This window comes from Cavia porcellus, unplaced genomic scaffold (assembly GCF_034190915.1).
Source record: "Cavia porcellus strain 051 isolate PalLab524CR breed Dunkin Hartley unplaced genomic scaffold, mCavPor4.1 scaffold_13, whole genome shotgun sequence".
Lineage (NCBI taxonomy): Eukaryota > Metazoa > Chordata > Mammalia > Rodentia > Caviidae > Cavia > Cavia porcellus.
Genome location: NW_026947496.1, coordinates 5166396 through 5182522, shown reverse-complemented (window position 1 = coordinate 5182522; position 16127 = coordinate 5166396). Strand labels below are relative to the sequence as shown.

The window sequence follows — 16127 nt, the reverse complement described above, 5'->3', positions numbered from 1 at the left end:
AGTCCTTCAGCTCCACCTCTAAGACACTCACACATTTCTATGTCTTCACAAACTAGCAATCTCTCTAAAGTGATCAAAATCTGCAAGGTTCTTGGTCTCTCACCTTTCCGAGTTTCCTTATACATTTGTATCTACCCGTCACTCTTGAATTGCCATGTTTTGAGGGGCCTCACTAGTCTGTACTTTAAGCCCTGCACATATCCACCATGCAGGGATTAGATGCAAGAATTTCTGAAATAGCAATATCGAATCCTCCCAGAACCATACCCATTCTAATTCCAGGAACATGAGTTAAAATTTGTGTGAGCCATAATATCAGTTCACAGGAACTCATCTGTCTAACCAAAGAAGGCCCCACATTTAATCTGAATTAAATTTAATCTGCGCTACGTCTAATAATGTCCTGTACCATCTGATCATGAAGGAGAAACTCAAACTGAGAAAGAGGACTGGGCATCCTGCTTCATCTACACATTCCCTCCACCCTGCCCTCTGTGGATCATGTTCTCAACCACTGTGAAGCCAGACACACACACCCAGGCACACGTGCAGCCCAGCCCTGCACCTCTCTTATTTCTCTCTCATGTGCATTTCAGGTGGTCATGTTTCTATGATCTGTAAACTCGACACTGTCTGTGACCACAGGCCTTCAGATTTTTGCTTAGTGTCTCAAATTTTCACCACTTGGCTTTTCCTAAGATACTGTTCTGCTCTGTCTTACACAGGAAGTTCTTCCTGAGAGCTAACCCAGAGGGATCCAAACCTCTAATGCTAGTCACTAAAATGTACTGTGTCCAGACCTGTCTTGTTCTGATGCAGAAAAGATAATCAATTAAATGAGCAGAAATTAATTCCCTAACCTATATTGTTCTAGAAGACTGTTCCCTACAAAGAAAAAGAGAGGCAGTGACACCAGTGAGTAGCCCTCTGGGAAATGAGGGCAAGAGGGCGGGCATTGCCAAGACTTCCCTAAGTGCCAGCCAAAGAGAGGAAAGATAATTCAAATGAAGCAGATGTGGGTTTCATAGTACATCCCTGGCTTCCCAACAAGTTCTGAAATTTAGGGAAGTTTGCCTTACCTCTTTACACTTCCTTCTCTACACCAAAGACAAAATAAAAAACTGTTGCTATTCTATGGGACATTGGTATAGGTAATGACCAGCAGTATAATATTAATGATGATGGTGATGATAAAGATAATTATATATATATATGTATCATTATTGTTATTAATCTTGACAAAGTCTTTCTACACTTAGTAACTGGACATTATTTGCCTTTTCCCTTCAGCAACATTAGGAAAAGAGTTACTATATGTTAACCTGTATTTTTTCAAACTCATAGGTGATTTATCATTGTTACTTGAGTATATTTCCCTGAATATTTGGAAATTTAAAATCTTTTCACAGGGCTGGGGATTTAGCTGAGTGACATAAGTGCCTTCTGGCAAGTGTGAGGTTGTGAGTTTGATCCCTAGCACCACCAAAAAATAAATAAATAAAATATTTTCACATGGATTTTCTATTCAGAGTTATAAGTTCAGATTATATATGGCATTTTCCCCCTCGGACTTAATAAATACTCTCCTTACATATACTGTGCATTAACCTTTTGTTCATAGCTACTACTCCAGAAACCAATATGTAAATACATATTAGAAAGTACAAAATTAAATCAGGCATAGAAAAATCCATACTAAAATATTAATCCTTTCTAAACTTGCAAAAATATTTAGGGAACTATATTGCCAGGAGGAGAGTTTAAACCTTCGGAAATCAAAATCTATGAAAGAAAATAATTGTTTGACTATATAGTAACTAAAACTGCTGTGTAAACCAAGGTAATAACATGTTTCAATGGCATATTAAATGGAAGTCTGTTTTATAAAATAAGCATTGAGACAACAAGGTAGGAGCAAAGATGGCAGATAGATAACAACTGGCTACAGAGGCTCCCTGAGATAGTCAACTTAGAATTCAACATAATACAGCGTGGGGAGCCCCGAACAGAAGGAAATGAATTCTCTCATCCCAAGAGGAAACTAAGGTGAGAAGAACCAACCAAACATACAGTCCCGGTGCTATTATTGGAACAGCTAAAGGTTCAGTGTTCTCACCACAGTGGGCAACTTGCCGACCACCCGAGGTCCCACAACTTGCTTGGCCACAACTTGCCAAGCCTTCTGAGGTCCCGCCTCTTGGACTTACTGGAGATGCAGTTACATTTAGTTCAGAGGTCAGCAAGCCGAACAGAGAGCTGAGCTGGCAGAGTGCCTACATCAACCTGTGGAGACTGATGGGAGTGGAGCCATTCCATAGAAAGGGGGGCTCTGATGGACGACATTCTGGGACTGGGCAGGACTGGCAAGGACAAGGGGCAGCAGTGACTTCAGTCATTTGTTCCTTTCCTGAAGGGGATTGGTGGAGTGAGCAAGGCCTGGGTCACATAACCTGGCTGAGACCCAATAGGTTATCCGAAATCAAGTCCCTACAGTGGTGGCGCACACTAACTACACTAAACCAGTGAAGCTTCAGAAGTTTGACTGACCTGGAGGGGAGGCAGCGCAAAGTAATACAGTGCAGGCTACAGCAGCTTAACTGATCCAGAGGAGAGGGGCCAGCATACACTGTCCCTGTCTTCAACTCACTAGCACACGGCAGTAGGAAGGGTCATCTAGCCAGCTCGCTTCAGAAGAATTGTAACCAGCAGAGAAAGAAACTGGGGCCTCCTGGAAGAAGCAAAAAAGATGGGAAGAGGAAGCCTCAACAAAAAGTCCCCAGGTCCCAACCCTAAGAACATTGACCCAGGACAGGTGAATATAAAGGAGAATGAGGACAGCAAACATGCAGTATCAGACATGGCACCAGTGGACATAAAGAGATGTCTTTGGGAACTATAGACAAGTTCAAAAGTGAAATATTTAGCCAAGTAAAGCAAGATATAAGAAGATTAATAAAAGAGATGCTAAGCACCCCTCAAGCAGACACAAATGGAAGAAGAGAGGAACTCAAACAAAGGAGAGAACAATTTGGTGAAGAATATAAAAAAATATAAATTATATGAAGCAGATTCAAAGAGATCACCAGAAAATTAAAAACTCTATGGAAAGATGGCAAATCTGCTTGAAAGAAACTAAAGATAGATTATCCAAACTGGGGGACAATTTTGCAATGTGGGAGTATGAAAGGGAAAACTTTTTAAAAATAACAAGGAAACAAGCAGTAACAATACAAAGGCTAGAAGATGACAAGAGGATCTATAACTTGAGAATAAAGTTCATGTGAATGAAGAAGCAGGGGTACAAACAAAGGAACTACAAAGGCTATTCACAGAAATAATTAAGGAAAACTTCCCAAACACAGGAAAAGGAAATGATATTCTGATGTATGAGGCATACAGAACTCCAACCACCTACAACCAAAACAGAGCTACACCCAGGCATATAATAATCAAGATCCCAGAAATTCAATATAAGAACAGAATATTAAAAGCTGTTAGAGACAAGAAACAGAGCACCTATAAAGGAAGACCCACCTATAAAAGAATAATGGCAGACTTCTCAACACAAATCATCAAGTCAAGAAGAGCCTGGAGTGAAATATTCCAAGCCCTAAAAGAAAATAACCTCCAACTCAGATTGATATATCCTGCTAAACTGTCTCTAGAAATTAATGGAGAAACAACATACTTCCAAGACAAAGGGGAACTTGGGAAACTTGCAACCACCAATCCAACTCTACAGAGAATACTGCAGGGCATTCTAGACAGAGAGAAAAGTACCAGAATTCCAGGAACAGTGGCAGAGAAGCCTCAATGAATGGAGCAGAAAACAGAATGAAGAAGATAAGCAGACAACTTATGGCAAAAAAAGAGCATAACAAAAATGAGGCAGAGAAGGTTGATTATAATCTCTAATATAGATAGCCTTGATACACTAAATTTAAAAAAAAGAACCACACGTGGAGAACCACACAGATCAGGAGGCAGGGTCCACCAAGATGCTACTTATAGGAAATACAATTAACATGAAAAAGAGTACATGGACTGAAAATCAAATATGAGAAAACAATACTTATTGTGACAGAGATATGTGACAGAAAACCAGAGAGTAATAGGGGCTACTAGACCAGTATTTGTGGATAGGTTGGAAAGACAGGCTTTAATAAGTAAAGGAATACAATTAGAGATCAAGTCCAAGAGAAAGAAGGTTCAGAACCACTTAGGTAAATAGCAGGTTGTCCCCCTCCCCAATTTAAAACCAAGGGTCTTGCTGAGCCCCAAAATGCACAGGGTACCCTGGGGAAGTGAAAGGGAAGGGAGAGTCTTAAAAAATATGGCAGAAGATATTGTTAATAGTGTATCAGGATTTAAAACCCACATTACTTTCACCACTATGCTTAGATAGATTTTATTCCTTTTTAAATAGATTTTATTCTGTCCCAGTTTGTCTACTTGCATTAGATTTGAGGGCACAGACAGCTATCCCAAAAACATCAGGATATACACAGTAATCATCTTTTAATTTCCTATTATCTTAATATGTAGCCCCGTATGACTTATACTGTTTTATCATGACTGATCTTAGTTAAATATGGTTTGTTTGATTGCTGCTTGATATCGACAGATTTTATTCAAAACTGATATGATTGATAGTATCAAGTCTGAGAGTATAGGCAACTACACTGAAGATTACAAGACTCTACAGTACACATTCTGGTTTGATAACTGCCTGCTTTTGAAGTTTTATACTATATACAAAGTTGTGTTTTTATTAATACTGCTATGCACTGATATATTCAATTATACTATGTCTGATTATATAGCCAATTCTATTGAAGATAACAAGAGACAACACAGGAACTATGATAGAACTCCTTGTACAATGGTCTTATATGTCTTTTTCATTTCATGTGTTTATAGGACTATGTTTTACTTTGTCTTGCTTTATTTTGTTTCTCCCTCTAATATAGACAGGATAGAAATACATGTTAAGACTCATGCATTTGTAGAATCTATAAACAGTTTTTGAGAACTGGTCTTATGACACATGATGATATGAACAGATACTTTGAAGAAAAAGAGACACTGAAGTACCCAGTGCTGATCCTGGAAGGTCATAATGTAACACCCAGCAACAGCATTATTCTTTGTTCAGAATGGTATTAGCCTGCTTGGGTTTGTTCAATCTCAGCATAATTGAAGATATGGATAACTGCATGTACGTTTAAGTGTATAGGATTGATAACCATATTTCTAAGTTTTTGTTGGATAGTTGAACAGACCTGGTTGCAATCTCACTGTTTGAACCCCCACTTTATATACTCCTCTTTAATATCTTGAATAACTATTTGTAAGAAGACAATCTGTAATCATCAACTAGTGATTTCTTACTGTTTATTTTTTTCTTTGAAAAAATGTATTATTCTTTGAAAAAATGTATTATTTCTACCTGTTTTCTGTTTTGTTTAATCTTTCTTTAAATAAATTTTTTTTAAAAAGACACTACAGTACCCAGTGCTGATTCCAGAGTGTCATGATGTGAAATCCAGCAATACTATTATTCTTTGTTCAGAATGACTTTAGCCTGCTTTAGCTTGTTTAATCCCAACATAAATGAAGATATGGATAACTGCATGTATGTTTAAGTGTATAGGATTGACAACCATGTTACTAAGTTTTTGTTGGATAGTTGAACAGAACTGTTTGCAGTCTTGCTGTTTGAGTTCCCACTTTATATGTTCCACTTTTGTATCTTGAACACGTATTTGTAAAAGGACAGTATGTAAACATTAACTAGTGATTTCTTAATGTTTATTTTTTCTCTGAACGTATGTATTATTTCTATCCATTTTCTGTTTTGTTTAGTCTTGTTTAAATAAAATTTTTTTAAAAACATAAAATATAACATTGACAATAAAAATCTATGTAAACTACAGTGTAAACACAAACAAACATCTACCACAGAAATAAGCTTTACTTCAACCATCACACCCAAGGCAGTCTTCACGACGACAACTGCATGTTCCATGTAAGTATCACTTATGCCGATAGCACTTATGTTTTGTTTTCCTGTCCTTTTTGTAGGGCACAGTTGACATAAATTTTATTTTCCTGTTGTCGTAGTAATCTTTGTGATGTTGCACCTGCCTTCCACCTATCAGTTCACTAGAGTGCTTATTGTTTTTTGCATGGTTCCTGAGGCAGAAACCTTGTTTTTCCTCTGCTGTAAATGATCTTTTATGAGCTCCAGTCCCAGTTTTCTAAGAAAATTTCTCCATGATATTTTGCACTTGTTATTTTCTAGGTAAACTATCCAACAATTTATGCTTCATAAGTTTATCAAGTAAAACACAACCATTGGCCAATGCTTTGTGTTTCAAGTGGCATGATAGTTTCATAACCCATCAACATCTACTACACCGTTGGTTTTGTTGTAGAAAGTTTCCATCTCAAGCTTCTATTTTATTGAGGTTTCCTTATCAATATTCCTCCATCATGGAGAAATGTTGACATCAGCAGTGCCAGTTTGTTTTTCTTTGCCAAATATAACATTAATATTATATCTATCTGAAATCTGAAGATTGTACTACACAATTCTGTTTTGAAATTAAAGCATTTCATTTGAAATTTATGAGTTGGTCCTCAGTACAGCTCCTGCTCTGGTGAACTTGTGCTCTGTAAGAAAATATAACATCAACCAAAAACTACTAAACCAATTGTCAGATGTCACATTCCAATTAGTTTGGGAGATGGAAGCAAGTCTGTTCACAACATCATTCAGTTTATTACTATATGAGTTCCAGGATACATGTTAAATTGAAAGCATAATAAGTCTTTGCATCTACAAGATCATAAATTTTATGACATGTTTGGTTTCATTGTTTTTCAATAATCTTTTATATTCCTGTGATTACCTTGGAAAGTCCCTGCTGAGTACAGCACACCTAAGAATGGTTTTGATTTAGCTGGTGAGGTATCATAATACAGTTTTGAATATGCTACTGGTGCATACAGAACATTTTACTTGCATTTCAATCTTTGTGTATTTCACAGCATCTTGTAGCATTTCATCTGTTACAATTTTCGACCCTGAATGGCAATGATGGCATTGTGTCTAATACATTTCACCCCTGCCAAGACCTAGTTCTGACATTGCAGACGTAGTTCTAACACTGGATCATTCCATTTGATTGCATGGCCATTTTGCAACATTTTGGCTAGTCAGTATGGACTCACATTGCTGTTTTCTTCATCATCTGAATCAAGGAGGTGTGTGTTTCCTATGTCAGTATCAGTGAATTCTTCTTCCATTTCACTATCACAGGGACTTGGGCTCACACAGTGAATGTCATCATCATCATTATCCACCCACACCTCTGTTCTGTTATGAAAGCATGTATTTTACCATAATGGATCATCTTCATCATTCATGTATAAATAATTTGATCATTCACTCTGATCTTCTTCAGAGTTTACAAATGTAGTTTTACATGCATCATCGTACTGAACTGGGCTAATAATTAGAGTTAAATTTCAATAAGAAGTCATCTGGTAAAACAAGAGACATCACTTAAGGTAGAGATGTTTATGACTGAGATGACGGGGAGGATTCAGTTGTTTAAACTAGCAGATCTGGCAAAAGTGAGGGAAATCTGAGTAAACCAGTTGGAGGCACCCTGCCGCTCTTTGTCAAATCACTTGCTTTAATTGACTTTATAATTCCAACTACTTTAAAGGTCACACAACTGAGCTATACATCAGCAGTTCCCACTAGCTTTGTATGACCTTCTGGCATGTCACAGCTGCCTGTCCTGACTCAGGACTTGGAGGCCCCTTAGCTCACAGCAGTTGTAACTACAAACCCTTCACTCAACCTGCAGAAGCCTCTGATGAGTGCCCATTTGATACCAGAGGACCAAACTCCATCCCTGCATCATGCCAACATGATTATCTTCTGATCGTGCCTCATTTAAAAACCGGAAGTTTGATTACACGTGCACAGAGCACTGGACTACCCCCTTCCTGCCTCCTCTCACCTTTCCTCACACATTGCACCCCATTGTTTAAGTATCCTCTGAATACCCCTAAACTCTCCCTTAGGGAGGTATATCTAAGGCCTTTCTCCTGTCTCCTAGTGTTGTGTCTCCTGAATAACCCTTCCTCCTTTGCAAAACTCATTTCAGTGTTTGACACGTGTGAGCCTGGCTCAGTAACAAACCCATGAGCAATTTCTCTTTGTATCCAATAAGTAATTTTGCCAGTTTTTCCCCCTTAATATTTTTGTATTTGTTGGGTTTGCTATTACTTTCCATTTCCATCCCTCCCCTCTCTTACTACATGTCCTGAACCCTCCCCAGACTCACTCTCCTCAATGTATGTCCAAGGTCCAGTGAAAAGGCTCACACTAAACATAAACCAGAAGCCAGGTGTGGTGGCGCACACCTGTAATTGCAACACTCAGGAGGCTGAGTCAGGAGGATTTCTGTGAGTTCAAGGCAGTCTAGGCTACACAGTGAGTTCAAGACCAGTCTTGTAGGGTGGGGGTTTAGGTCGGTGGCATAAATGCTTGCCTGGCAAGTGTGAGGTCATGAGTTCGATCCCCACTACCAAAAAAAGAAAAGACCAGCCCTATAGTGAGACCCTGTCTTCAAAATAAATAAATAATAAATCAAGACACAGCATGCTGTAGCTGGGACCATCGCTTCACTGTAGTTATGCAAAGTGTCGATAAGGCTCGTAACATTCTGCAAATCTTTCTTTCCTTTCCATTTAATGCCATGTGAGAGTCATACATCTGGTTCATTTTCTGTACTGCAGGATGTTCCTTCATATGAATGGACTACAGTGTATTATTCAGGTCTACGCGAGCACCTCTATTTGGTGCTTTCTAATTCTCTGCTACTACAACTAAAGCTGTTATCAACATTCTCGTATTATCTCTTTGCATTTCTATAAACACAGTATACAAGACTCTTCAAGTTTATATCACCCGTCATCACTTACTTACATTTGTTCTTTATATTCATTATTAAATATATGTAGATGTTAATCAACTAAGAAGTATTGTATGGTAAACATTTACATATAGTAAATGAAGAAGCATGAAGAAGAAATAAAATGTAGTCATTATTTTATTTTTAATGCAAAATTTAGTACTGTACTTGCCTTAAAATGTACTTCATCAAAAGATTTTTCAAAATTCTCATTGAAATAGTAATAAATTTACTCCACTTTATAGAGTGATATAATTCATGACACAATTAATTTACTGATGAACTACTATACATTAATACTTTGCCAAGCATTCGAAGCAGGAATAGAGCAGTAAACATAGCATTCAATGTCATAGAATGAAAAATAATGAGCAGTTAATAAACACAGTAGAATCAATAACCTAATTTTTTATATTTTTCTCTGTCATGAATGTTCATTTTGACACAGTGTTGTAATGCTCATCCTTACTGCTTTTGGCTTGTGTGAGCCTTAAGGTCAGATAATACCAATTATTTATATACCAAGTATTTTTCACAGTGCCTTGGAATATGTATGATGAGTAAGAATTTATTGCATTCTCAGAGTAATTCTGCATTGGAAGGTTTTCATGGGAGTCATTGCTGAAGGGTAAGTATACAAAAAGAAAAGTTGCTGATCACAAATAGCTCTCCCCGGTCCTTTTACTAAATCCCTGCTTGGAAAAATGCTTCCCAGCAGTGATGATTATACCAGTTGCATTGGAAAAGTGACTTTTGATTGTGTAAATAATAATGCTGGGCAAATCTCCAGGGCTGCAGGATACCTCTGAGAGGCCACTGTAAAGCAAAGCAGGCCCCTGGGTGCCCTGGCCGGCTCACCTGTCCCTCCACTGTAATCAGTCTTTAATTGGCTACTTCACCTCCAAGACAGAGAACCCTGGAGATTGCGCTCCTCATTACAAAACTGGCTTGAAACTTTTAATAGCTGCATGCATTTCGAGAACATGTTAACAAGTTCTCCTCCAAGAGCGAATCCCTGTGGGCGGGAAGAGACAGGATCATCATTATCAGCCGCGCGGGTCTCATAATCACCGTAATGAGATCTCCAGGGCTCCCATGTTTCCAACTTCCATGAAGAATACAGAAGTTGGAAAGCGCCCTCCTGCCTGCTCTGGTTTTATGCAATGTCCATTGACCTCATTATCCAGATTCCCCTAAGGTTTTCCATTTATCCAGAGGAAATCATATGAGGAAATCAGTTACAGCAGAAAGCAGAAATGGCCTAAGAAAAACTACCGTTTATCAGTAAACCCAAACACTTCTCAGTCTTCAGTTCTTCTAGTTTACAATTTCATGTTTCCTTTCTCATCTCCAAAACATAACTGTCAGGGTTAAGAGGTCCACCATTCAGTGAACTCATAAGGTGACTATACTTTCATTTCAGGTAGAAGCCCAGAAAACAAGGAGGGAAAATGTCACTCAAATTGCTGCATTTTCATCTCTGTCACTTAGATTTATTAATTTTGGGCTCATAAAAATTACAAAATAGTCAAAGGTAGAGCAATGTACTGTTATAGTTGGTCTTCTTCAAACTTACACCATTACCTTGAAAATGGCAAGACAAAAGTGTTAATTTTTCAACAAAAGTTTGTGTACCTTGGGCAGTAAAGCATTTATGGATTACCTTTGAACCCAACAAAAACCAAGCAAAGTTAAAGTTAGAAGGAACATACAAATAGCTAATGAAAGCTGCTGGATTTTGCCAATCATACATTTTAATCAATTCTCAGTTTTTCAAGTAGTTTTTCTGACTTAATGGTGAAAGCATTTTCCTCTTTGTCAATGTGTGAAAGAAGTGACTTTATTTATTTTTTGCTGGGGATCAAACTCACGATCTCTCACTTCCCAGGCAGGTGCTTGTGCCACTGAGCGAAATCCCTGGCCCAACATTAGCTATTTTCTACCAAGGCAACACAGCAGGTATGAGGAAATGATGGGGCATTGTGAGGAAATGATGGGGTGTTTAATTTAGTTATGTGGCTTCATAAATGCGGCCAGAGCCTGGGCAGCTGGGGAGCCCTGGATCCAGTGACTCCGTATCGCACTCAAGGCAGAAGATCAGGCTCCAGGGCTCACCCAGGCCACTAAGCGCAGTAACTTTGTACTGCAGTAATGATGTGTGGTCTGTGTGAAGTTAACACTGCTCTACGCCCACAACTAAACATTAGTTACATTGTTTTTATTTAATGCCAAGCATTTATTTAAATATTAAAGAAAGATATGATCACAGTATATATTTTAATGCTATGGTTATGTATCAAGATTTTAAAGATTTTTGAAAGAATACAAAGCAGAAAATGAAAATCTGGTTTTCAAACCCCAATTATTTTTACACATTTACCTAAACTATCAGACTTCAGAAATGGAGATGCACAGTGTGTGAAATTCTAAAACATTTTTTAATTTTTAACATATCTACTATTATAGTCCTTTAACAACTTCAATTTTAATATAGAATAATTTAACACAATCTCTAATATTTTAATATAATTTAGTGTATTTAATGAATATACTTGAAATATTTACACTATAATGTGCTTAAAATGTATATCACATATTTTGCCTTCGCTTCCATATCAAGAACACACATCATGTTTTTGGTTATTCATTTGTGACTATATAGATACAATAAAGGACATTACCCTGTTTCATTTTCTGGCCACAGTGTAAGTGAGTTATGCTTACATCTTTCTGCACATATGCAAATATATTTAATATATATCTGGAAGGGGAATTCATGGGTCAAAAATTTGTGAATTTACCCAACTTCCAAAATTTTGATAAACTATTCTCTGAAATTTTTAACTAATTTATACTCCCACATACAATGTAGAAGGATGTTATTTTCTCAAACTTTTACAAACTAAATATTACCAAACTGAGATGTATTTGCAATATGATGTGTAAAAAATACTGATGCATGATTGTGCTAATATTTGTTTAATTAGTTATATATGAGACTGAAAAATACTACATGTTTTGGAACCATATTTGTACTATTTCAGTACATAGCACATTATCTTTTGCCCTTTGTCTTATTCACATAAATACAGTACAATCTTTATTTATTTGTTGTAAAAACTCCTTGATTGCTAAAAATACTTGCTATCTGTTCCACATGTGTGTTGTAAATATTTTTCAGTGTTCCCAAAACTGTGAATGAGATTTATCTGAGATATATAGAGCCATCGCGATTTGTTCACTGGCCATGGTCCTTCTTATATTTTTCTTCATTCTTATTTTTATAAGAGATAATATTTAGTTCAGATAATTTATAAATATGTTCTCTTTCTGAAATGAGCTGTGGGGTCAGTTGTGAGTGTCAAACATCGTTCTGGAGGAAACTCGTGAGTTGAAGTCTCGCTCTGGGGGACAGTGCTTAATGTTTGTTCCAGCCCTGCTGCATCCCTTAACCATCCTCATTCCTGAACCTTAACCTCAGCCTTAAACCATCCCTAACTTCACCGCGTCCCCGTTATTATTCTGGAAGCTCTTGGGGGTCAATTTTACTTTGGCCTAAAGGTAATCAGTGTGATTTCTTTTTTCTGTTTGAACATAAAGAACATTAATTAACCAAATTTCATGTGTCTATATTTATATCCACTAACTTTGCAAGCCCATAGTGAAAATACAGATTAGAAATCAAGTGTCGACAACAAAAATATCGCATCTTTTTGGATTACCATTTTGAAAATTATACTGAAGTATAAAGAAATTTTTAAATTATTTTGTCCCCCTAAAATGGCTAATCTCAGTATTTCCACGCAAAAGTAAAGTGGTGTTCAAAAGCTGTTTGCATTTGTGCTGTGTTGCCTGGCACCTCCTTTGTCCTGGCAAACACCACAAGTGTTTTCCGCAGGAATAACGGTCAGATCTTGAGGATATGAACACTCGTGGCCCCAGAGGGAAAATAAGTCACCCAAACAGTTTCTACTCCCAATTTTCTGATGCCACTTCAGTATTTCCCCTAAGAATATACCTTTTGTTCTCACCTGCAGTACCAACTAACTACCCAGAGGGCCGTGTGGTCTCTGTGGTGTCACCAGGAAAACATGTTATGCCGACTTCCAGCTGCAGTTTGATACTTAGAAGCTTGCCCAGTCTTTCCCCACCTGAGTCTATAAGAGCTCCTTCATGAACACTGGCTGCTTTCTGAGGTGGGCAGGAAGTCCCTGGCCTGGGGCTTTGGTTGACAGCTCCAGAAATCCTGTGAAAATCTAGTTATTTGGTTCCAATGGCGGATTGACAGGAAGGAGGCTCATTGTGCTCTCTGTTATAATTGCCTCTTTTCTCTGTAATTTAATTGTTCCAGAGCAACCACTCCATTTTATCTTCTTTCAGAAGCAGTGCTGTACCAATATTTTTATCAGTTTAATCAAATTATAAACAAAAAGGAAGCAAAGTGCTTTTATGCTTTTATTTGCAGGAAGAAACTACGTGCTGTTGCATAGAAGAGAGTTTGAGCTTCACAGCCTGTTTCTTGACCATCTGGGATCTTTGTAACCACTTCTGTATGGTTTCTAGTGTGTCTGTCTCATAACCGTCTTACTTTCTGTGTGAATTCTGTGAACTTGCACAAAACCCCAGACAACAAAGCAAACCACAGGAAAGCCAACATGTGTTCTTCCTGTATCCCTCAGGAAAGCTGAAACCAGGTAAGCCTAAAGGACTAGGGAAAATGAGGCCATTGTTACTTCCATTGATGAACTATATTTGTCTGTGGAAGATGAACTGACCCTAAGAACGTCAATACTGAGAAGTTTTCACCAAAGATAAGCTGTTAATTTGAAAATCAAAATCTCTGACATTAAGTCATATTCTGCCCTTATTTTTCCCAGTTTACTAATCAAATATACTGTTATCAGAAGCACCCCATAATTCTCTAGATCACACAGTGGTCCGGGTATCTTGTAACATCCATTTAATAACTTTAGTGCTGTCATTTAAGCTCACACTACCAAAGAAGCGAGGTGCCCCATCTGCAGCTGCCGCTCCAGGTTTACACTGCCTGCCACTCCCAGATACCGTCCCAGTAGCCCTGAGTCCAGCTCTGAGTGTGTTCTGTATGAATCCAGCTCTCTTTATCTTTGTCAGCCGCATTAGCGTCGGTCTTTTATTAATTTAGTTTTTAAAATTCCCCTTCGTGTAGCGCATCCTCCTCCTCTTTCTGTTCGTTCCCACTGCTCTGTGCTTCTCTATGGGTTGTCCAGATGTTTCTAAAAGGCTAACAGAAGACAAAATGCATCCAAAGTTGCTGCTTTATTTTTAGATAGACTATCCTGTCTAACTCTGGCAATCTAGGTTGCAGAATTTTGTAACTTAGAAAGAAACAGGTGGTAGAGATCTGAGTTGACAGTATTTGACCAAAAGGAAGAGCCAGGGGTTTAGTAGATAGCATTGCATACTCTAAGCAGAAATGGGACATTGACCCCAGGAAGTAAATGCACACTTCCACCATGTTGGGAGGTTATGACAGGTTATCAGGAGATGTCATGCAAGGCAGTAGCTTCCCTGGTACAGAGTTCAGCCCTGGCCGTCCCTTTGGCAGGACACTGTCAACTTTAAGGCCATATGGAGAGTGATAGCATGTACACCTGGTAACCTTGTCCAGTGAAGAAGAGTTGAAGGGAAGTGAATGTCTCACCCAAAGAAGACAGGGTTAGTAACTGCCTGTAAGTGTTAGCAAACAGGGATTCGAGGTGCTGTACGTTTTAGAAAACACAAACTAAGTCTTCTCCGTTTTGTCCCCCGCACACACCCCTCCAGCCGCACAGATGAGGAGACGGTAATGGGACAGCCCAACGGCAGCGCAGAGCACGGCTTCGTCCTGGTGGGTTTCTCTGATCGTCCTCGGCTGGAGATGGTGCTCTTCATCGTGAATTTCACTCTGTATTCATTGGCTGTGCTGGGGAATTCAACCATAATCCTCGTGTGTATATTAGACCCTGGACTCCACACCCCCATGTACTTCTTCCTGGCAAACCTTTCCTTTCTGGATCTCTGCTTCAGTACCAGTTGCATCCCGCAGATGCTGGTAAACCTGTGGGGCCCGCACAAGACCATCAGCTACGCGGGCTGCGTGGTCCAGCTCTTCTCCTTCCTGACGGTGGGGGGCGTCGAGTGCCTGCTCCTGGCCGTCATGGCCTATGACCGCTACGCCGCCGTCTGCAGGCCCCTGCACTACACGGTCATCATGCACCCGCGGCTGTGTTTGCAGCTGCTTGCGGTGGCCTGGGGCAGTGGACTGCTCAACGCCATCGTCATGTCACCGCTGACAATGACTCTGCCCAGATGTGGCCGGCACCGAGTTAACCATTTCCTCTGCGAGATGCCAGCCCTGATCAAGATGGCTTGCGTGGACGCTCGCGCCGTGGAATTGCTGGGCTTCGCCTTCGCTGTCCTGATTGTCCTGCTGCCCCTGGCTCTCATTCTCGTCTCCTACGGCCACATCGCTGCCGCCGTGCTGAGGATCAAGTCGGCCGCCGGGAGGTGGAAGGCCTTCAACACCTGCAGCTCCCACCTCACCGTGGTCTCCCTGTTCTACGGGAGCATCATCTACATGTACATGCAGCCCGGGAACAGCTCTTCCCAAGACCAGGGCAAGTTCCTCACCCTCTTCTACAACCTGGTGACCCCCATGCTGAACCCGCTCATCTATACCTTAAGGAATAAGGAGGTGAAGGGGTCCCTGAAGAAGGTTATGGGGAGACAATAATGCAGGGCAGAGGTGTACATGAAGCTATGAAGTCTAGGGAGAATTTTGCTTCTAGTACATGTATTTTGTGCATGTAATAAATTTATCCAATGAATCAAACACTTGTGGCTGTTTCTTCACATGGATAAATATACTGAGTTGCTGCCAAAGTCACCATGAATCAACTATGTCATTAGACGTGTTATGGATAAATCTTACCAGAGTAAAATTCACTAAAAAGAAAAGTCTCAGCAGACAAGAACCATGAGTGACATAAATATGAAAGATGCAAATTAAAAACGTAATAATCAGCTCACAAAAAAGTATAAAATGTATAAATTTAAAAAGAATAAAGAAATGTTCAACATGCAAACGGAGGTAAAATTTACTTCTTACACTAT

At 39.2% G+C, this 16127-nt stretch overlaps 1 protein-coding gene across 1 annotated transcript; it reads left to right on the top strand.

Moving 5' to 3' along the window:
* Positions 1 to 14820: 14820 nt before the first annotated feature.
* On the top strand, positions 14821 to 15797 carry LOC100733749 (putative olfactory receptor 2W6). The gene has a single exon (XM_003463206.3). The coding sequence runs from the start codon at positions 14821 to 14823 to the stop codon at positions 15745 to 15747; it is 927 nt and encodes a 308-aa protein (XP_003463254.1). The 3' UTR covers positions 15748 to 15797.
* The last annotated feature ends 330 nt before the right edge of the window (positions 15798 to 16127 follow it).

Excerpts from the sequence above, each read along its gene's own strand:
- LOC100733749 (XM_003463206.3), top strand. The coding sequence starts at position 14,821 with ATGGGACAGCCCAACGGCAGCGCAGAGCACGGCTTCGTCCTGGTGGGT.